Source organism: Nelusetta ayraudi, unplaced genomic scaffold (genome assembly GCF_046127955.1).
Source record: "Nelusetta ayraudi isolate G7.1 ecotype Tasmania unplaced genomic scaffold, CSIRO-AGI_Nayr_v1 ptg000090l, whole genome shotgun sequence".
Classification (NCBI taxonomy): domain Eukaryota; kingdom Metazoa; phylum Chordata; class Actinopteri; order Tetraodontiformes; family Monacanthidae; genus Nelusetta; species Nelusetta ayraudi.
This window is the reverse complement of record NW_027466140.1, coordinates 4,561,142-4,582,648: the sequence shown is the minus strand read 5'-3', so window position 1 is coordinate 4,582,648 and position 21,507 is coordinate 4,561,142. Positions and strand designations below refer to the sequence as shown.

The following is a 21,507-nucleotide window of genomic DNA, read 5'->3' as shown; positions in this document are numbered from 1 at the left end:
GGGCGTTATCACTAACTCCCACTAGCGCTCTCTGTGACGTCACAAGGGAATGATTTCCATAACTTGCTGGAAGGTGGTGCAGGCAAAAATAAGTAAGAGATTGACTTTAAAAGAAAAGAGAGACATGTTAGAAAACATTGGTGAACCTGGCATAGTAAAGAACGAGTGAAAAACGAGGTCAAGTCTTACGAGTGTCGTTTGTAATGTACTTTGGTCCTATACCGAGGGCAGTACAGCAGCCTGGAACTTTTATCTATCAGTTTGACCCAAATACCTCATACTGGGATCTTACCTGGCTGATAAGCAGTCTATGTGAACGGGGCGTCACGCACAACCAAGGATGAGGTTTGCAGATATGTTGGCTTGAAGTTCTGATAAAGGAGCCTGTCGCAAAGTATTCAGTCTTAAGGTCCATACAAAAACACAGGCTCATCACTATGGACACGTAAACATATAAACCAGGGGTGTCAAACTCAAATACACAATGGGCCATGATTTAAAACCTTGATATTTGTTCATTAACAGTGAACCAAACAAGTTTTGCATCAACCTGTATATAGAACAAGCAAAGCTTAATCCAACACAATAAATAACTTGATGTTGCACACATGCAAAGTCGAATTCCAGGTAAAAAAAAAACCCTCATTGAAATAATTAATAACTAATAATTATAATAACATTTTTATAATGTCCTTGAGTGAACATGCAGCCATTCAAGCCTATGCCTTGTAGTAGCAGGAAAAAGTGCATGAAGAAAACACTGAAAGCCTGGGTGTATTGAGTGCAGGTAGTAGCAGAGAAACGTCTTCACGACAAGTCGAAGCTGACGCAGCGATTTTCCCTGCGCAGCTAAGAGCTAAAAGGCCGAGAGCCTTCCGATCAGGCCGAGCCGCAGCCCCGCTGGAATGAATGACAACGATACAAAACAAGAACAAAACTTTATTCGCTTCCCTTTTTTCGTGTTAAACAAGCTCATCGCGTCACATTCTTCTTCATCAGGTGGAAAAACAAAGCGTCAAGCAAGAGGTGCCAACAACAGGAAGGCACAAAACTGTCCCGGGTTTGAGACGAGGCGCCAAAAAAAAAAAAGAGACAAAAACAAAACGTGGGAGAGACACAAACATGAATCTCGCTCTTTAGCAATGTGCGCTCGTTTAAGCAGAAGCCAAGCAAGAAAAAACTGAGGCGAACATTTATTTGGAGTCTGGATTAAAAAAAACGAACAAAAAAAACCCAACTTGCCTTAACGCGCGAAATCTCCCAACCTTTGACTTGTGAAGTGGTGAAATCATCAGGGAATGCTCTCGTAATCAATGGCATCAATTTCTTTTAATCTTTAGCGACATTCAAAGACAAATTTTCATCTATTGAGTGAAACACAAACATTGAACAAAACAAACAAAAAAAAAAGGTCCCATTGCTGGTGACATGATAAATCGGAGTCCCTTTTCTTCAGGCTACAACCCAGGGAAATCACGTGCGACGGCGGTCAGCTCGAGTCACACGCACACCAGTGGAATGTGACGATGATGGGCAACGACCGTTAGCTTGCTCATACATTCATCCGAATCAGCGTCAGTCAGTCAGTCATTCTGTACAACAGTCATTTACACAGACTATTTATACAGCACAGAGACAGAGGATAAAGCCTCTCTGGTGGGGTGGGGTGGGGTGGGGTGGGGGGGACAGAGGAAGGGGTCGGACAGAGGAAGGGGTCGCTCTCTGCAGGAAAGGGGCGGAGCCCAAGTCACAGCCATGAGTTTGATATCTTCAAGAACATGCAATCTAACTGGCGGAAGGATGCACTATTGAGCATAAATGTTTTTTGGTACTACTGCAGTCATTGGCATCAAAGCAAAACAGAGAGAGAGAGAGAGAGAGAGAGAGAGCGAGAGACAAAGAAAAATAATAAAGGTGGGTGTCGGAGGGGTGGGGGATGGGGGCAAGTTTTTCTTTTTCAAGGATTGTTTCAGGACAGGAGAGGAGGAAGATGGGAAGGGCGGAGGGAAGTGGAGTGCTGTGGAGGTGGGACAGGTACGAGAGGCAGGGGGTTTGGGGGGGGTGGGCGGAGTTCAGATTATACAGACTGGTAGCCAGTGCGACTCTTCCTCCGGCCAATCAGGTAAGAGATAAGCACGAGGATGATAAGGAAGCTGAGTGCCACGCCCACGGCGATGGGCACCAGAAAGCTCAAATCAGAGTCCAGGAAGCATTCGTCGGCTGACAGGAAAACAGGAAGATAGAGAGATAGATAGATAGATAGAGAGAGAGAGAGAGAGAGAGAGAGAGGGGACAGAGTCAGCGGGTTAGTGGTTTAGTGTGCACAGGTGTGACGCAGGCCCTTCACAAGAGAAAGGCGGAGCAAGTGAGGGAAAAGGGCAAGTCAGGACCGACGCCACTGTGGGGATGGACTGTGTGAATGTCAATGATCAATAGCAGCACCAGTGGTTATCGCTCAGTGGTTATTACCCGATTATTAAACAATTATTCTCTTTTTTTTTTTTTTATTAAAAAAAAAGCAATTAACTTCAAGCAAATTCCAGATTCTTAAAGGAGCAGTGGGACATCTTGGATGAACAAAGTTGAGAATTGGTGTCACGATCGGAATCTCTCAGGTCCCGTTTTACACTAAAGCCGTCTGTGTTGAGAAATAGCGGCATTTTGCTCTAATTTGTGCTGAAAAGATTTTTTTTTTTTCAGCACAAATTAGAGAAGCAACATTTTATCCTCCCTTTGCAAACATCAGGAAGGTCCGACAAACATTTGTTTGTGCGATAAACAGCGGGCTAAATGTGCTGACACGGGAGACAAGGGGCCGCATTCACAGACGTAATCAATTGGCTGAAGTCACTCCAGCTCACGTCTAAAAAAAAAACCAGAAGGCTGGAAAATGGGGACCTTTAAGTCAATCCAAGTAATTATACAAAACGTCGGATTTGTACCGTGAGTAATCGCAGAACTTTTCAACGCTTCTCAAGATGTCGCACGGCTCCCTTTTTGCGCAAAGCGCTCGGCAACACTGAACACGACAAGAGGACAACGTAACGTCACAATCAAGTCGACAAAAAAAAAAAAAAAAAAAAAAAAAAGGCAGCGATTAGCGGCTATCCGTTAGCGAGAGGGCGAGGAAGGGGCGAGGCGGCGTGAAGCTAGAAAGACTGGTAGCCCGCCGCCATGTTTCTCCGTCTCCCGATGAAATAGGCCAGCACAACGATAAGGATAAGAACGAGCAGGGCAATTCCCACAGCTATGGGAACAAGGAAGCTCTCCGGCTGGCAATCCTCAGCTGGAGGGGGAGTGGAGAGAACAGAGAGGTGAATGTCTTAGAAGGCTGGAAGAATGGTAGAAAGTTTCTGTTAAATCAACCCGATGACATTAGAAAGAAGAAGAAGAAAAAAAAACACCCCGCGGGGGAAATGCATCGGCACCCGAAGCAGGAAGCCTGCTGGCGGCTTTTGGGAAGAGCATAAAAGGTGGACGGCCACAAAAACACCTTTAATTTATAATTTATAATATGTATATATATATATATATATAACCTATATATATATATATTAAAAAAAAAAGCACTGACACATTTACTCCAGTGTCTGGGGCAGCAACGCATTTTTATTTTCACAAATCCCGAAAATGCTAAAAAGCTCCACTTTTTAATTTGACATACACGCAAGCACGCACGCACACACACAGCACACACACACTTTGACATCTGATGCGTGAACGCTAACAACGAGAGCATGACAAAGATAAAAATCAGGGATTTTTTTTCTTTTACGTACACAACACAGTGATTGATCGTTAACACGACGGCCTTGCAGCACAAATTCCCTTTGCTCTGCTTGAGTGCAGTGTTCCCAGCGGGGGGGGGGGGGAGACGAGCCAATCGAATGGGCCGAATTGACCGACCGATGCAGCAAACTCAGGCGGCGCCTGGGGTTCAGTCAGTCTCTTGTCAGTTAATCGGTTGGATGGGGGGGAGGGGGGGGGGGGTAAAGTACGGGCGCCTTTGAACAAGGCACAGCTGTGATGGTGATAAACATGCGGATTGATGTGTTGAGAACATAGTGTACATGTGCTGCAGAACCATCCGAATCATTAAGGCAACTGCAATCATTAAGAAGCAGGAAAAAACAGAAATACAAAGGACAATCAAAATCAAAATAATCAATACTTGATTCTTCATTATTTCAACAACTGTAACACAGCGAGCGAGTAAAGCAAAACATTAAAAAAACAAACAAACAAACAAACAAAAAAGTTGCCTGTGTCGTTCCAGCCCTGAGCTGCTGGAGCTACGCTAACAAAACTACATTGCACTCCGCTGGCATGAACACACAGCCGGCAAACGTGAGTCATAATGGCTTCCTCTGACAGAGACACTCGGTTTGGGAGTTTCTGTGCCGATTCACCGACACGGAAGCTCGTCAAGCCCAACAGATGTTCCAACATCGCTCTCATTAAAAGGTTTTAGGTATTTTTTCACATGTGGGCATCTCCTGCTTGATTTTTTTTTTTTTAATGCATGTTCAGTTTGATAGGAGAGCCGACGGAACCTACATGCTAATTATTGTGGGAATGCTAATGAAATATTACTGGGACAATGAAAATCCCCATTTTGATTTCAAAACAGGGATTTTCCAGCTCTACTACTTAAAAGGACAAATCAGTCTGCTCAAGCAGGGGTAGGGTGTCAAAGCCTGCCTCGCTTTTGGCAGGAAACTAATCGGCCTTATTTAGACGCTCAATTTGGCCTTGGCTACTAACCCCCCTTCACCCTGCCCCCCTTTCCCCGCCCACCCCCAGCGGACTCTGACTTGAAGCTTTCGTTTTTGTGGAACTGAAACTGCTTTCAGTGACCTATGTCGCTCGACGTGACTCAGCTGCAGCCGTCAGTCTGGACCCACGCACAGGCCAGGCAAACTGGATACTTTCAACATAATGCAAACAAGAAAGCAAAGAGCGCCTTAGTGCATTTCGATGCATAGAAAACATCTTTCTGATTGGTTTGTGCTAAGTAATATACACGTTAATAAGTCTCCCTTTTTTCTATACCTAATGCCGTGAAGTGGAAATACAACTTAAAACTTTTGACTGCATGTGCAAAACGCAAGGGATCGTTACAACAGCGTTTGGACAGGGGTGCTCGATCCCATGCAGTAGCTGTGGTTACTTGGTAATTTAGAGAGATCTACACAGAATTCACTCCTCAACAAACAGTCGATACATGTTTCGATATATATAAAAAAAAAAAATGAAGAAAAACAAAAAACAAATGCCTCACTCTACTCGCGTGGTTCGATCCACATGAACACAACAAGAATCCTGCTCTACAGGGGAAATAAATTAACATCTTTTCTTACATTCACAATTTAACCTCGCCAATGTGTTTTCTATTAACCGGACTGGGCACCTGCCTCCTGTGAAAAGTGTGCACTCTTGTGTGTTCACATGAACAAAAAACCAATGGGGCTGAAAAGCAACTCTTTGAGAGGAAGTAAGAATTGATTTGTGCACAGTCATTCCTTGATGGCAGCATGTGACACTGAGGGGAATGCGCGCAGAGCAAGTGGAAGAATCCAGACCGGCAGAAACGCTCCTGCCACACCTGCTAAAAATGTGGCTGGAATTACGTCGGGCAACTTTGGGTACATGTCGTGTGGACTTTGGCCTGAATAAAAGATTGTTGTCGTTGCCAACGCCTGCTTGCAAACGGCGTGGATCTTGCACTTGCTCATTTAAAAGACAGGCAAACAAACAAAAAACAAAACAAAAAAAAAAGAGGGAGGCGGGTGGGCAGGTGAGGGGGGGGGGGGGGTCGGGGGTGACAGAAAAACACAATCACTGAGGGTGGCAAAGTTTGGTCCTTGGTTTTAAGAATTTGTTTTAATGCATCATTGGGATTCTTTTTTTTTTTTTTTAACCCCGTCGCCCCAACATCATTGCAACATTTCAGAACTTCAAAAAGTAATGCATTTTCCAATGACATTGTGTCCCAGGTCAGTGAATTCAACCAATAATGAGAAGTTATTTTGCACGTTCTACTCAAAAGAAGTGTGCGCAAAAAAAAACACTGCGTGCTGCAAATCGGACATTTTTGTGATGTCACAAAGGGGCCTCGACGGCTCTCCAGGATTTGCGACGAGAACCTGTCGAAATTGGGAGTCTGGGATCTCTCAATGGACGATGGCGTGGGGCCACTATGAACTTTATTTTGCCAATCAGAGCGAGACAGCCAAGGACCGAGCTTTGGCACCTCGTGGATATTTTTTTTAACGTTCGAGTGCCGTCTGGATTTAAAGGGTCTGGTATCCGGCGTGCGTCTTTCTCCGCCCGATAATGTACGCGACCACTACAATGACAATCAAGCCAGCCAGAGCAGCTGCGACAATGACTGGGATTAAGACACTGACGTCATCCTGAGGACATTCATGGGCTGCAGATAAAGAGGAGAGTGGGTTAACCGGTGGAACAGCCGTTTTGACAGACAACACACACAAAGACTCAGCGGCGGCGGCGGCACTAAAGGTCATTTGGTGGCTTGACACAAAGAAACAGGTGGCTTGACGTTGGTTGTGTGACGGCGACTGTGCGAAAGAATGGGTGGAAATGATCATCGGGGGGGGTTTTGGGGAGTGGGTTCTGGGGACGTAAACGGGACGGTAAGCAGCTAACCGGGGGATGTGACGGCGCCCTTGAGGTCTCATGATGACAAACGTATCTTTGAGTCGTGAACGTGTGACAGTTTCACAACAATGGTCAATTGTCCAAAAATGTTTTTTTATTTTTTTTTTTTTTTGCCCCTCCAGCCACGGAAGCGGAACAGAGAAGTGGGAACTTCGGTTATTAGTCATTGTCCACCTATTATCATCGGTGCTCTTCTCACTCATACTGGCATAGCAGTTGAGCAGACGGACATTTTTTAATCATCTCTCTTCTTTTTTTTTTTTAATAGCAGACGCTCTAGCTCGCTTTAAATCTGAGACGCTGGGGCCTTTTCTCAGCAGGAATGGACAGTAAATATCACACTATGGCCTCTGGCATTGTTGCATCCCCTTTAAACCAGCTAAGTCAAGGCTGCTGGTGATTGAAAAGGGACCTAGATATTTGTGGTAGAATAACTTCCCGTCCACACTGTGGTTCCTGGTTTGCGGTCATATTTCGTGTGGCATGCAAATCTATAGTCATGGCTGCAGCTCATTCTCGAAATAACAAAGAGGTCTGTGGGTTTTTTTTTCTTTCTATTTGGGTGATGCAGCCACATTTAAATTTCAAATCTTCACTTCATGGGAATAAAGTTGATAGCATTTGACTGTTATGTCTGTGAAGGTTCTCCGTCATCCAGGTCATCTTAAAGGAGAAGGGTTAAGTGAGGGGCAACTGGACTGGTTCTTGCCATCTTGAAGATGTCCCGCCTCTCATCCGAAAGGCCTCTTCAGTTCTGGAAGTCGGAACTGAAGAAGCCTTTCGGATGAGAGGTGAAACGTCTTTGAGACGGCAAGAACCAGTCCAGTTGACCTAACCTAACCCTTCTCTTGGTCGCATTTGACTTTCTGCAGCTTAATATTTCCTCTGTCGGGGTGTAAGAAAGCAAAGTGGCGAGTTCTCTCCGAGCGTCGCGTACCTGTGCTGAAGACGCCGGCCTTGACTGCGAAGGGCTGCACCCTGAGGTTGAACGTGAAGACGTTGAGGTTGCCGTCGATGCTGAAGTTCTGCTCGTTGTTGCACATGTAGGAGCTGCTGAGGGACGCCTGCCACAGGTTCAGGCTGCTGTTGCCCTCAGAAAACGCCGCACCTGGAAATAAACCAACACTTGGCGTTGATAAAACGACGCACGAGAAACGGCTAAAGGAAGCGACTCTTCTCTTTACCAGAGCTCGTCTTGCCAGTGGCATTCAGGGCTTGCAGGTGGAACTTCTTGGAGTCCTGAGGTATGGACAGACCGAGTTGAAAATTAGAAAATGTGCATTTGAACAAAGTTAAATGTTAAATTAGCTCTGCCGTTGTAGCCACGTTGCTCAAGCAAAATAAACATGGCGTGCAGGACGTTGTTGTTTTTTTTTTTTGTTAGTTTGCGAGATCCTAAGCCTAGAATTGTACAATATTATGTCAGAAGCAACATGTATATAAATAGCCAATCAGAGAGACAACAGCATATTTTCCCCAAACGGAAAACTAACCCACACCAATTGGTGACGTTAAAAAAAAAAAAAACAGTGTTTGTGTGAAGAAATGGCAACTGGTCTGGTTGGGACTCACATTGGTGAACGTGAACACGATTTTCATGGTGCCGGACACCAGCGTCAGCTCACTGGTGTTGACTGCACACCATCCAGACACGGTGGTTGTGTTAGGCTCCAAGTTCATCTCCTCGTATTTCTAAGCCGGAAGGAAAGAACCGAAGATTAGCGGGAGGGAAACAAATCATCGCAACAGGTCCATCAAGGTTCGCCGATGCACGTACGTCTCCTTGCTTGACTCCGATTCGCAGGCCGAAGCTGGCCAGCAGACACACGGTTCCGTTTACGCTGGTCGTGACGTTGTAGTTTCCGGAGTTGGGAGTGGGCAAGGTGGGGGTCGGGCCAACGGTGGTGGTGGGGCCGGCGGTGGTGGTGGGGCCGGCGGTGGTGGAGGGAGTTGTCGGTGCTGGGGTGGGCTTGTCAGCGGCACAAACGGTGACTGAGATGAGAAGGAAGAACTGTTAGCTTGATATTGAAGCGGAGAGATGAGGTGTGCGGCCGCATGTACGCACTTACGTTTGTCACTCTTGGTGCCGTTGGTGACAAAAGCCTGAATGATCACATTCCACAGCGTTTGATTGACCGACTTGTCTTCGGCTTCGATTACTTCGGTACTCTTGCAAGAGTAGCAGGTGTCCAGGCCAATATCTACTATGTGAGGCTTCACTACAACAGTTTTTTTAGTGTCTGTGTGAGAGAGAGAGCGAGAAAACACGTGAATGTCATTGTGAGGTCTTTCCTTGTTTGGTTCTGTCAGATGTAGAATTACCATTTGATTTAGCATTGGGGAAAAGGGTTTTGTCCATGAGGTTGTAGACGAAAACGATGGAGTCTGCCGCATACTTCTCCCCGCCGCGACTGAAGTTCAAGCTCCAAGAGTGGCCCTCTCCAAAGGTGATATTCAACGTTGAGCTATTGTCGTCGCACATGCTACCCTTTGCGGTGGCATTAGCAGGAAATTGGAACACAACTGTCTCGCTCTGTGAAAGCAGAGTGAAGTTGCAGTGAGTTCACACAATTTGACCTGCAATGTCTAAGGTGTGTGGGTTTTTTTTTTTTTTTTTTAAAGAGACTTAACTTTGTGAACAAGGGATTTCAATCATTTCTAACAGATTCAAATATCAAGGATTCCTAGTACGACGAGAGACTTTCAGTCTATGAAGAATAGTTTTAATGTATAAAAACTTGGCAAACACTTTTTACTTTTTACACAAACTAAATGAAACCACATTTTCATAAAGGGCATCAGGTTTCTTGATTGTGGATAACGGGGCTGTCCTTCCTTGTTCTGAGGCGTTATAAAGTTGATTACGAAACAGTTGGGGCCAAGGTTCACCATTCTCTGAGAGACATGATTGTGTCAGGGATTTTAGTGCACTGACTGATGAAAAACACTGAGCTTTATCAGAAGAGCTACCAAATCCTTTCATATTAATATTATCATTTGCAAATAAGGGTTGCAAACCTAGAGTTAATTAGTTAGAGTCAATTAAAGTCTGAACAAGTCCATGCGATGGAAAGTCCCATGGAAGAGACAGGAAACAGCAACCACAGGATATGTACCAGTAAGACTTTCTGCCCGAAATGCTGACTGATAAGAATTTGGTTGCTTCGTGGTGAATCCCCCGCTTTTTGAGACTAAAGTGCAAGTATCTACCCTGAGAAATGTCCTCTTGAACATAGAGGCAAAAGAAGAGGCTGCAAGAACTTTAAAGTATTTATTTTCAAAGCATGACTGACCCTAATCCGGTGATTACAGAAAAGACACTCACCTTGTTCTCAGTTGTTTCGTAAGAGACTGAGAAATTGACCATTATGTCAGCGTAGATGCACAATTTGCCCCCTTTGTCTGTGGCATTCACCTGAATGCCATGTGCTGGGGAAAAACAAAACAAACAACAAAATTAAAAAACAAAAAAACAAAAAACAAAACCATTTTTGGAACTATAAATATCACAATGACCCTCATCAGTAAAATAATGTAAAAAGTCCAAAGGACATGGCACTCTTTAAAAAAAAAAAAGCTGTTTAATCGAAATTCTGTTCCTTGACCTCATTAATGTTGACGAAGTGGTTTTACAGGTAGGTGTTTTTTCTGCGCAGCCACTTGCCTGTCACTGTCATAAAAATCACGTGAGACAACCAAGTGGTATAAAACATTTGCGTGTTTCACCGCGATTTAAAAGAAGAGATGAATATCACCGCTGTTAGACGGTTTAGCGGAACGCTAATGTGCATATCAATCATTTGCGTCACGGTCGTGACAGTCTGCTGGTTCAGTCACGTGCTGAATTACGGCAAACCGAAAGGCGGCTAGCGTCAAGTTAGCTGTACAGTGACGTCTCAAATGCTTTCGGATGATAAAAAAAATTACAAAAAAATTAAAAAAAAAAAAAAAATTACAAAAAAAATATCCTACTCATGCTATCAGTGGATAAAGTAATCTAACAGTGTATGGAGGGTTCACAACACAATCGTGGCTTTATGATATGTTACCCAACCAGCCGGCAAGCTAACGGCTAAATTAGCTGACAAGTTCCACTTAAAGACCTATAACAAACGGGAGAAATTGACGGGTTTCTTTTTGGTGGCATAGTTAATATAATACTAGGCGTATACACCAGTTAAATTAAAACGACATCACGCTAAAATAGTACATTGCATGACGCAAACACCCAGTGTTAGTGTTGTTGACGTAGTTTACAATTAGCAATCGAGCTAGCCTCCTTAGCAAAACATCAAAGGGCAGTGGCAAACTTTTTGTATTTATTGCGCAGTAACAGCACTTGCATTACTACAGTCGCTCTCACAAAAAAACGGCAAATATCGACATTATTTCTAAACACCCCCAAACTAACGTTAAGCGTGAGACATGAAGCACAAAGGGCCCAGAGAGTCCCCTTAGTTCAATCACGTCACATCAAAAGAGACCCGATTCATACATTTTTTCTAATCCATTTTGAGGTGAAAAATACGTACCGATCCCACAGGACAGGAGAAGAATGAGTGCAGCGTATCGATACATGGTCGTCAAGTGGTTCAGCTGTCAGTTTTACTGGTGAAGAGCTAGCGCGCAGCGAGTGTCAGTTGGCGGTGTTTGGAATAGTGTCGCACCACTGCCGAATGGAGTGTACCAGGAAATCCAACAGTCATATGACCGCAGTGAGTCAAGCCAACAGAGGTGTGGACTATAGCCCCGCCAGAATCTGCACTTTGTAGCTGTTGGCCTTTGAAAACAAAGCCACGTACGATCGGACCCTTCGCGAAATTATAGCACTTAACGTGACTTTTAAGTTCCCTTCCTAAATACGAAAGCGGAAATCCACTTTGGACCAATGACTAGTAGAAAGATCAGCTGATTTGAACATTTTTTTTTTAATATCTAGCAATAACTCTAACAGACTCATACAAACAAGGGCATTGTTTCGAAACCAGATTTTTTTTCCCTCTCTCTCTCTCTCCCCCTCGTCGCGCCGAGACAATCCACTCTCACGTACCCTACCTTTCACCACGACCGAGCCCAACAGGAAGACGTACAATGAAAAATATGTAGTGTCAGTTTGTATGCGGTTTGACATTGAGGATGATGGCGAAATAAGTCTCGTTGTCGCTGTGCTTAGTATTGTCAAAGGGTTAGAATACGAAACAAAATCTAAAAAAAAAAAAGAAAGAAAATGTTTTATAAAATTGTTTAAATGTCAACAATGTACAAAGCATACGAAGACGACAAAATGAAAAAATAATGTGGCTTTCAGCATTTTCAAAATTTAAATAAGTGCTCTTGTTTTTGGCACAGACTGCATTGAATGCGTGTGTGGTAAACTGAACAGCTTGTCAAAAGGAAAATAATCGTGTGAGCACGTTCTTACAGACACTTCACAAATTGTCAGTTTCCTCCAATGAAACACTAATTCAACAGTTGCAACATTAGACACCGACCGAAGAAATGAGTATCGGTTTTAATAGATTTCATCCTTTTCTTTCCCTCCAAGGTGTGTTACATTTTAGAGCATTGTTAAGTGTCAGCTTTGTTTAGTACTTTGTGAAACAAAAAGGAAGAGAAGAAAGTTGACTTGGTAACAAAAGGATGTTTAGAATGGACAAAAAAAAAAGAAAAAAAAAGAATCTAAGTTTGTAAATAAATATTTTTCATCTCCATAAAAAACAAAAAAAAACAAAACAGCAAAAGGAACATCTGTGTGTCTTCCTCCTCCGGCCATCGTAGCACAACTCTCTTGAGACACTTAGGAGATATGAACAATATTCTCTTCCTAATGGGCATGCAGACCACAGATCAACAAGACCCTCAGATAGAAAACCCCGTGGAGCACTATCCATTCACTTGTCGGTCGCTGGGTTGGAGATGATAATGGTTGGTGTCCGTCGGAGCAAAAGGTCCATAGGCTGATCGGCAGCTCTGCCCAGGTGGACCGTCCGTTCACGTTTTCTCAGTCCCGTTTTCCACTTCTCAAGCCACGTAATTGTACTGGTTTGAGTTTTCCTTGTCACGCTCCATGTAGTCCCTGTCGATGAGAGACTCTATCCTCTTCTTCAAGTCAGCAGGCTGAAAGGGCAGAGATAAGACGGAGGTCAACACTCAGCATTTCTGGTTATTTTTAAACTTGGGGTGGTAAACACAGAAAGACTGATTACTGTCAGCCACGCTGCAATGCTTAGGGTCACTTCTTAAATGAACGGCAAAGCCAGTTACTATACTACTTAATTTACTCTTACTCTTTCATAAGTCAGAGTATTATCAGGTGATGTACGAAAAATGTTTGTTCTAGGTTATGAAAAATAAGTCAAAAGAAGTTAACTTCAAAAACCCTGTTGAAATACACAAGAAAATTCTGCTGGGTATTCAGAAGATCCAAAGCCCCCATATTACACACAATTCATCAAATTTCACTACTCAAACAGTAAGTAAGTGTCTTCAGCCAAATTTGTGGATTGCCCACAAACTATGTCAATTCTTTCCTTCTTTTGCTTTCTCCAACATCCAGAAATTGTACAGAAGACACAAAATTCAGAATACCAGTCCTTTGTGATGTCAATGACCATTTATGGGGAGGATGTGAAGACTACTTATTTTGTCTTCTGAAAATCCAAAGAGGTTGCTTTCCAGAAGTCCGGGTTTGAAAATAAAGCCTTAGAAAACTTTTAAAAATAGACCTTTTCTAAAACGTATTAATTTTTTTTTAAGCTCGTGTCACTACTCACCTTGACTGGGAACTTAAGCTGGTTGTACACTTCAGACATCAAAAGATTATGGCTCAGAGCCTTCCTCATCTTCATGATCCGCACAATAGCAGCGTCAATCTGATACTGACGGTCCTGAAAGACTCTCTCCGTGGTGCTGGCTTGCTCCTCCACCTGGAACAAATCACGCGGTTCAAACGAAAATCCCAATGCTCGGAACAGCAAGGAAACACAGGGACAAATACAAACCGTCTCTTTCATCTGGATCTGGTTTATTTTGATCCTGAAGAGTTTGTGTTTGAAGTCGTTGTTGCATGAAAACTTGTCGCCGTCCTCCACGTCTTTGCTTTTTGGGATCTTGGTGAGCACGCGCGCTTTCCCGCAGGCGAGCGACTGCAGAGTGCGCCGCAGCTCGCTGTCCTCTGCAAAGAGGACAGAAATGCAGCGTTGAGATCAGGGGGCGCTGCGTCACGAACTCTTGATGAACCTCGTTGAGAAGACTGGGATGTGATCACACGCACCTATTCCTGTCGCCAGCTTGATCTCTTCCAGGGTGAACTCCTCGCCTTCATTAAACATCAGCAGCACCAGTGTTTGGAAGAGCGACACCTGCAACTCCTTCTTGCCCTTTTGTGGGAGAATTAAAAATAAAAATTCAAAATTAAAGACACGTGCTTATCTTCACTGATTACGTGGAAAAAAAAACAACACGCGAGCAATGTCAGGAATGATTCATCTACCTCTTTAAATTCTGCCTTCAGCACACAATGGCCGAGTGTTGACTGCCACTGCAGCTTCCTGCCGCTGTGTTTGCCCAGGTAGAAGGTTTTGAAGATCTCTTGCAATCGCACCATCTGGACAAAGGTAGGAGGTGTGTGACAAAGCAGCCCTCGGTGTGTTTACCGCATGGAAAGTTCGGGGTGGGAGGTGAAAAGAGGATAAAAACTGAGCAAGTTACGAAAATGTCAATATTTGCTGAGCCACTAACCTCAGGCGGCAGGTGCACTTCCATCGGGATGTAGGTTGGCCAATAGCCCATAGTAAGGATGTTCACCGTCAGTTCAATGTTGCCGGGGATGTTTTGACACTGCATGTACTGCAAACAAATAGAGGATGCATTGAGTTTGGGGGAATGTCTTCATGAGGTTGCATAGGAGTAAACAATGAAAAATAAGGAGGACTGTAACAAGGGATGATCCCATCAGGATTTTTTCTTAAGGTAGTTTGGCTGTGAATAGTCATTTATTATCATTTACGATATCATTCTTAATTCAGATTTGCAATTCCAGTGGTAATATTGCAGTCATGAAAGAACCTGTTATATCAGATACACGTAACGAAGATAATATCATTACATCACTGTCATAACCCCATATTGTTGGTATTTTTGTCCAAATAAAAATCAGAGTCAACATAAAACTATTATTATGACTCCCCTACCTGAAAATACAATCGATGGTAAAAAAAAAAAGGCATCTCAATATCATCAGGAGCAAATGGATTCAAAACAATATCAAGTCTATTTCTTCTGCTACAGTTAAAACCAAGACGAATAGTAGATCTGAACCATCTTCAAACCTGTTTGAAGTGAATCATGATGTCTTTGGACAGCTCCATGTCCTTGAACATCCCCTCTAGTTTGCTGGTGAAGGCCGCCCCGCATTCTGCGAGGAAAAGAAAAAACAAACAAAAACAGAATAATAAAAAAACTCAGTTCATTCCGTTTCTCTCGTTCATTTCGCACAAGCTGCCGTGTTAGTGTGCGTGCCGTGGAGCGAAGCTGACGGATTAAACTGACCGTGCTTCAGCTTCGACAGCATGGATTTTTCGGCGTCCACCGACGCACTTTTGCCAACGAGCAACCTCTTGGCCAAATCCTTCTTGTAAAAGGCCTCAAAGACGTCTTTTCCTACAACAAGAGAGAATAAAAGTATTAAAAAGCGAGCGCTGAAGGGGGGGAAGTGAGCTGAATGAACCGCAGAGAAAATATTACCATAGATGAATCGGAAGATGATCATGATCTTATCCAGCATTTTCTCCAACTCCTCATCTGTTGCCTCTTTGTTTCCTGCTCTTAACTTGGAATCCACGTGTTTGGCTGAAAAGGACATTTGCATTCAGCATTGTCAGGCCGTTTTATCACCACGTCTGCAGAGAGTGCGGCGGCTGTGAGCGTGAAAAGCGCGGTGCCACCGACCTATGAGCTCTGCTGGTTTGTTTGGCCGCTTGTTGATGAACGTCTCGAAGGCCTCCTTCATGGCGTTGACAAACTTCTCGTTCTTCATGAAGCAGATGTCGATGATGTGATCCACCTTGTCCTTGAAGTCCAGCAGCTCCTGTACCATCGTCTTGTCTTTTTCCGGGTTGATGACGATCGTGCTCCCGAATGCCTGTGGGTGGGTTTTTGAAGACGGCGGCAAAATGACACAAGACGCATCATCGTGTAGAGACTTCCCTGACATTTTCGGACACCACCATACCTTGATGTACTCTATCCAGTGTTGCAGAAGGACCTGGACGCCGCTCCGCACTCGACTGAAGAGCTGGTAGAGAAGCGTCAGATCTTGAATTCTGTTCTCATCCAGCAGATGAGTCAACCCTGGAGGACGACCACGGCAGGAGGAAGGTCAGAACTGTCAGCCACTCTTATACACCGTCCATATCTTGACACTGAAAAAAAAAATACTTCACGAATGTTGCCTAAGTGTGACGGCCGTCTACCTTTTTGCAGGGTGGTTGTGAGATGTTCACCCAGCAGCTGTTTCTCCACAGTGGCAATCAGAGGTTTTCTGGTGGCAAAAGAGAAACATGTTACAGATCAGTCTTTTTCCATATTGGCAAATTGATGACTATGTTTAGCAGTGGCGTCAAACTCAAATACATAGTGGAGTGAAAATGTAGAACTTGGACAAAGTCGCGGGCCAACATTGATAATTGTTGAAAAATAGTTGATATTTATAGAAAGATATTCTCCAGATATATCAGTGATTTTTTGTATTTGGACACAAATAAGTTTTGCTTCAACACTGAACATGGAACAAGCAATACTATACAATAAATAACTTCATATTGCACACATGTAAAAGCAAATTTCAAATTAAAAAAAACAAATGAATTAATTAAATGTAAATAAAAATTGTCTCTTTTTTTTTGCAGCCGTCTGATGTAAATTTCAACAGTGATATTTTTCCATGGGCTAATAATACATTAAAAAATAACAACAATAAGCCAACTAAGTAATGAAAATATCCTTTAATGAGCATCCTGTCCTGAATGATGCACCAAAACACCAGCAGATCATTCTGGGATTTCTAGTATTAGCGCTACTTACCGCAGGGCCAACTCTAGCAGTGATTTTGTATTGCCTTGCCAAATTTGAGCCGCAGTGTCATCACATTTGGCCCGTGGGCCAGAGTTTGACACGTATGATGTATAGCGACAGACAGGGCGGTACCAACACTTACTGCGTGCTCTGGTCCAGGTATGTGATGACTCTGTCAGCTTCCTCCTCCAAGCGTTTGTTGACGTGATGGAGATATTCTGGTACCTATAATAAAAAGAAAAAAGAAATATTGAGAATTTAATTGAGGGCATTTCTCTAGAGGCACATTCTTGGCCTGTAGAGTGGCTGTAGGGCTTTGTTGCTCATATAATAAACTGCATAGTGCCATTTGGTACGATCAACATAAAACAAAGACTGACCAAACAACACTCAATGCATATTTACACACACAAGTATTCCAATATGACTCAGAATGTGAAGTGAAGAACCAGTATTCTAATCTGATACGAGCCGTGCAAACAGCAAATTTCTATTGGATTTTCTTAACTGGGCCGTTTTCTCAATTTGGGTTATGCTGATTATTATTGGGTTTTCCAGTGGCACTGAAACCAAGCGCTGCTGCATCCCAGTGACACATGGTTCTCTGCAATCATCCCAAACAACTTTCCTGAAAAATGTGGAAAAGTGTCGACACGCAACAAAACAAGCAGTGGGAGCCTCATGAATCACCTCTCGCTCCTGCATCAGCCTCTGTCCCTCGGCGGCATACAGCATGTTTGTTTCCTCCAGAAAGCGCTGTTCAAAGGAGTCTTGATAAATCTGCCAGGGAGGGGACATCAGTGTCAGTAGCTGTGTTTCCATTACATAAAAGCGATATTTCTAAAAATTTAGACAAAGCACAATTGCGATTTGGAGGCGTTTCCACTGAATGGTGTGACGCGGATGAGCCGTAATTCTCATAAAATCTCGTCAAGTGACGTGCAAATGTGAAAAAAGTACTAAAACACTTTTGCAATATACCTCTATATCGATACGTCTGGAAAAAGCACCTCATGAGAGCATAAAAACCTTTCAGCGATATTTGAGATGTTTTTGGAAGTTTAGGTGTTTCCATTAACATTTTTTTTTATTGCGCAATCCTAGGGGTCATGGAAACACATGTGAAGACATTATTCTATTCTATTCTTATTATCTGTCGGCAAGCGCTAATTTTGCTGTTGAAATGCTAACCCCTTGCTTGTTTCACCTAGCTTCTGTAATTCCAAGAAAAACAAAGCATCTGCACAACCGGATACGTCGCAAGCTGAAAGTGACCAAGAGTTTGGGTACCTGCAGGTCAGAGAGCATGCTCAGCAGGCTCCTCAGCAGACTGCGGTCGATGGCCTCTCCGCTCCGCTCCTGCTCGATGAGCAGCAGGATCCCGTCGATGGTTTTACTCTGAACCTTTAGGTCACTGATGATGTAGAACCTGAACAGCTCCAGACCCATGTCCCTGCAGAGCACCACAACAAGCTCAGCACATGCTTCAAATTGAAATCATCTGCATGATGATGATGCTGCTGCTGCTGATGTTGAATAGTGGGATCACCTACCAGATGGAGGGCAGCATTGAATTTTTTAAAACGTAGCTGCGGTCCAAACACAAAAATATACTCCTAATCATGATCTGTGGAACAGTAAGAAAGACTTGCGTTAAAGGTTGCAAATATTTAAATATTTTGCTAATACGGACAGTTTCAGACCATTGAAAGGGAAAAGAACTCCAACTGCTTTAGTGTTTCTTTTTTTTGTGGGTAGTTAACAAGATGTCATAAACGTTGCCTCCATTTGTTCAGGTAACAGGTTGTAAGTCTGAGCGATAATCTTGACACATTTTTAAAGCTGATTAAATTTTGACTCTATAGAAAATGTGCAAAACATGCCAATAATTGAAACATTTTACAAGGCGGAGGATTACTCTTATTAAGATGATTCAGGATTTATGACTCATGCTTCTAATTCCAACTGCACATTAAACACGCATGAAAACCATTCAAGAACAATTAAAAAACAACAAAAACAAAAACAACACACATACCATTTGTCTGCAATGGTCCTGCCAGCACTTGTCGATTTTCTTTAGGAAAAGCACGCTGTCCAGAGTGTCCGTAGAAACAAAGTTAAGGGAAATGTGGGCTTCCACACATTTTTCCACACGACTTTTTAAAACACAATGTGGAAAAAATATCACTGAAATACAATCAGTATAAAAAAAAACTGTTACTGAGGTAAAATAAAGCTGTTGACGTGTCAAGTGTGAAATGCAATTTTATATTTTCACTTGGTGTTTTTGCAGCGAGCTGCTGCTCACTCAAGTGCTCGCCATCTGATGAGGTGGGTTGCTGTATTCCGACCTGCGTACTGCTTCATCTTAGTCTCTTGCCTCGAGTGGAGTGACGTCAAGGACGGTCAAAACCGATCGGTGTGTTTGGAGCTGTTCACACTGATTTGTAACGACCTCCCGAAGGTGGTTTCAATCCGTTTTGCAAAAATCAGATGGGCTAAAAATCGGATGTTTGGCTGGCAGTCTGAACGCGGCTAGATTGCGGACTCTCTCGTTATTTCCACACCTCTTATATTAATGGAAGGATATTCTCTAAACTGATCGATTTGCGCCTTGATGTGGTCCTCGCACACAGCTCGCAGTTGCTTGTAAAGCTTGGCAGATATTTCATGGGAGCACAGGTTCTCCACAGCCTGGGGCAGGGGAGAGAAAACGTAACGTCAAATAGAGAGTTTGCTGGAACTTTAGAGAACTTCCTGCATTACAGGCTTCTGGTGCTACCTGGTAGAGCTCCTCCAGGTTGTACTTGATTGAAGTGCTGTTCTGAATGGCCTCCACCGCCTCCTTCAGCTTCTGCCACGTCTCTTGGGTGTAGTTCTCAGGCAACTTGGGCTTTTCTGTGAGAAGAACAAAAAAAAAGAAAAAAAAAAGACATTTGAAGCAAATAAAAATGTGAAAGATTTGACAGGGATTATCTGCTGGAATAAAACAACACGAGGTGCAAACTTAATACCTTGCACTTATGAGAAATCAATGTTTTAATCAACATTTATCAAATGCATAGGCATTAGAATATTGAGCATTTGTCCTTAGTGCCTCCACGCTAGTCGTGTGATTCTGCTAACGGAATACTGAAAATTATATTTTCAGCTAGAGTCCCCCCCAATGAACTTACTTAGTTTATTATCTTCCAAACAACAACAACAACAACAACAATTCCTTCTTTACTTCTGTCAATTAGGAACAAATGTCCAGCCTAAAAATCTTATATCATCACTTGAAGAGAATAAAGATATATCTCACAAAAGTCCTCAAGTTTGGCCACCTTCTATTATGACTTGTAATTATTGTGACACTAATTTTTGGGGAGGTGAGAAGCGAGGATCTCTGCAGCCCCTACTGACGATATCTTCATCTAAAGGCCACATAGGACACCAGACAGAGTGTGGGCTACCTTTAAAATTCTTGATGACTAGTTTCTTGGAGGCGCCAGGTTTGCTGTTGGAGAAGGTGCCGGAGCCTGCGGTCTTGGACAGCCCGTTGGCGTGGTGGCCCACGCCGACGGTCAGGAACACGGCTTTGCTTTTGTTATTGGAGCAAGAAGCAGCGGCCGCGGCAGCAGCAGCAGCTTCCTCAGCCATCTTCACATCCAGCCCGATGAAATCCACTGAATCCTCGAACCTCAACTTCTTCTGGATGTGCAGCGGAGTGGAGGACGAGGACGAGGAGGACGAGGAGGGAAACAGGGTCTTGGGAGGCGAGGAGGAGGAGATGGTGTCGGCGCTCTCTTCCCTCTCGGAGCCGTTTATTTTCCTCTTCTTGGGGGACGTGATGCTACCACTGTCGCCTTTGACATCAGCAGACGCTGGTCTAGCCTCCTGGGTTGGCGGTGGTGGGGGATTAGGGGAAGATAAACCTGTTGGAAACATGAAAAACGGCAATACTATCTCCTTTGCAGCCAGTGTTCTGATCCCAAAACTTCCAGGCTTTGCCTCGGGGTGCTGAGCTCTGGGTTCCGCGACGGGAAGTTTCTACCTACGGCTCTGTTACACACGCTGTTTATGGACTCCTTTTCCGAAATTAAAAAAAAAAAGAAGAAAGAAAATAAAAGAAAAGAAACCCCGATAAATTTCAAACTGCACAGCTTTCCCCCACTTGAATCTTGCCTTGCATCTGTCTTGTTATTGCTGGCAGAAGAATAAAGATGGTCGGCTATTGCTTCCTCTTTTGCCTCGCTTGTCTGCCCGCGTTGCAACAGTCGTTCCGGAGAAGCGGCTGAATAAAAAATAAGCTAAAAAAGAAAAGAATGAACAAGGTGAGGAGTTGCGCACGAAAAAGATGTGTTTACATGATACAAAACAGGCGTTTGTAAGTACGGCAGAATAGACACTCGTGAAAGCTAATCAGTGACCCCACCGGAAGTACTTTGTACAAAAGTACTTTTGCACGTGTTTTTTTCAAATAAAGGCTACAAAAGTTGCGATACGTGATGTGGCCACCAGATGGTACCATTTTAACACGAAAGGCTTAGATGGGTGAAACGTTTTCCTCCCATCTCAGAACTTGTTTACATGTTCTTGATTGTGATGTGTGTGATTGTGCATGTCTGAATCAAATAAAAGTGTGTGGTCTTATAAAAGTATGGGAAATACAGGCAGGTATAGTTTGAGAAGATATGACTTTCATATAATACACCAAAGTGACGCAAGTTTTGTTCTAACTGCATGATCCTGACATATTAAATA

At 43.5% G+C, this 21,507-nt stretch overlaps 2 protein-coding genes across 4 annotated transcripts; both read right to left on the bottom strand.

The window, feature by feature from the left end:
• Positions 1-1,696: 1,696 nt before the first annotated feature.
• Positions 1,697-11,549, bottom strand: lamp2 (lysosomal-associated membrane protein 2). Of its 3 annotated transcripts, none has more exons than XM_076046785.1 (9): positions 11,217-11,549; positions 10,010-10,113; positions 9,007-9,217; positions 8,754-8,924; positions 8,462-8,676; positions 8,257-8,376; positions 7,869-7,923; positions 7,622-7,792; positions 1,697-2,220 (listed from the first exon to the last, which is right to left on the bottom strand). In XM_076046785.1, exons 1-9 carry the CDS (start codon positions 11,260-11,262, stop codon positions 2,078-2,080), a joined length of 1,236 nt encoding a protein of 411 aa, XP_075902900.1. In that variant the 5' UTR covers positions 11,263-11,549; the 3' UTR covers positions 1,697-2,077. The 3 variants fall into 3 exon arrangements, with proteins under 3 accessions (XP_075902900.1, XP_075902902.1, XP_075902901.1); XM_076046787.1 differs by having other exon boundaries at positions 2,078-3,286; XM_076046786.1 differs by lacking the exon at positions 1,697-2,220 and adding an exon at positions 4,258-6,433.
• A 145-nt stretch (positions 11,550-11,694) lies between these two features.
• On the bottom strand, positions 11,695-21,193 carry cul4b (cullin 4B). The gene is made up of 20 exons (XM_076046777.1): positions 20,217-21,193; positions 19,544-19,659; positions 19,352-19,455; positions 18,797-18,866; positions 18,312-18,385; positions 18,049-18,211; positions 17,449-17,538; positions 16,901-16,983; positions 16,158-16,225; positions 15,917-16,035; positions 15,634-15,826; positions 15,430-15,534; positions 15,235-15,345; positions 15,015-15,100; positions 14,425-14,532; positions 14,177-14,290; positions 13,958-14,063; positions 13,686-13,858; positions 13,458-13,610; positions 11,695-12,801 (listed from the first exon to the last, which is right to left on the bottom strand). The coding sequence occupies exons 1-20, from the start codon at positions 20,689-20,691 to the stop codon at positions 12,706-12,708; spliced, it is 2,607 nt and encodes an 868-aa protein (XP_075902892.1). The 5' UTR covers positions 20,692-21,193; the 3' UTR covers positions 11,695-12,705.
• Positions 21,194-21,507: the final 314 nt, after the last annotated feature.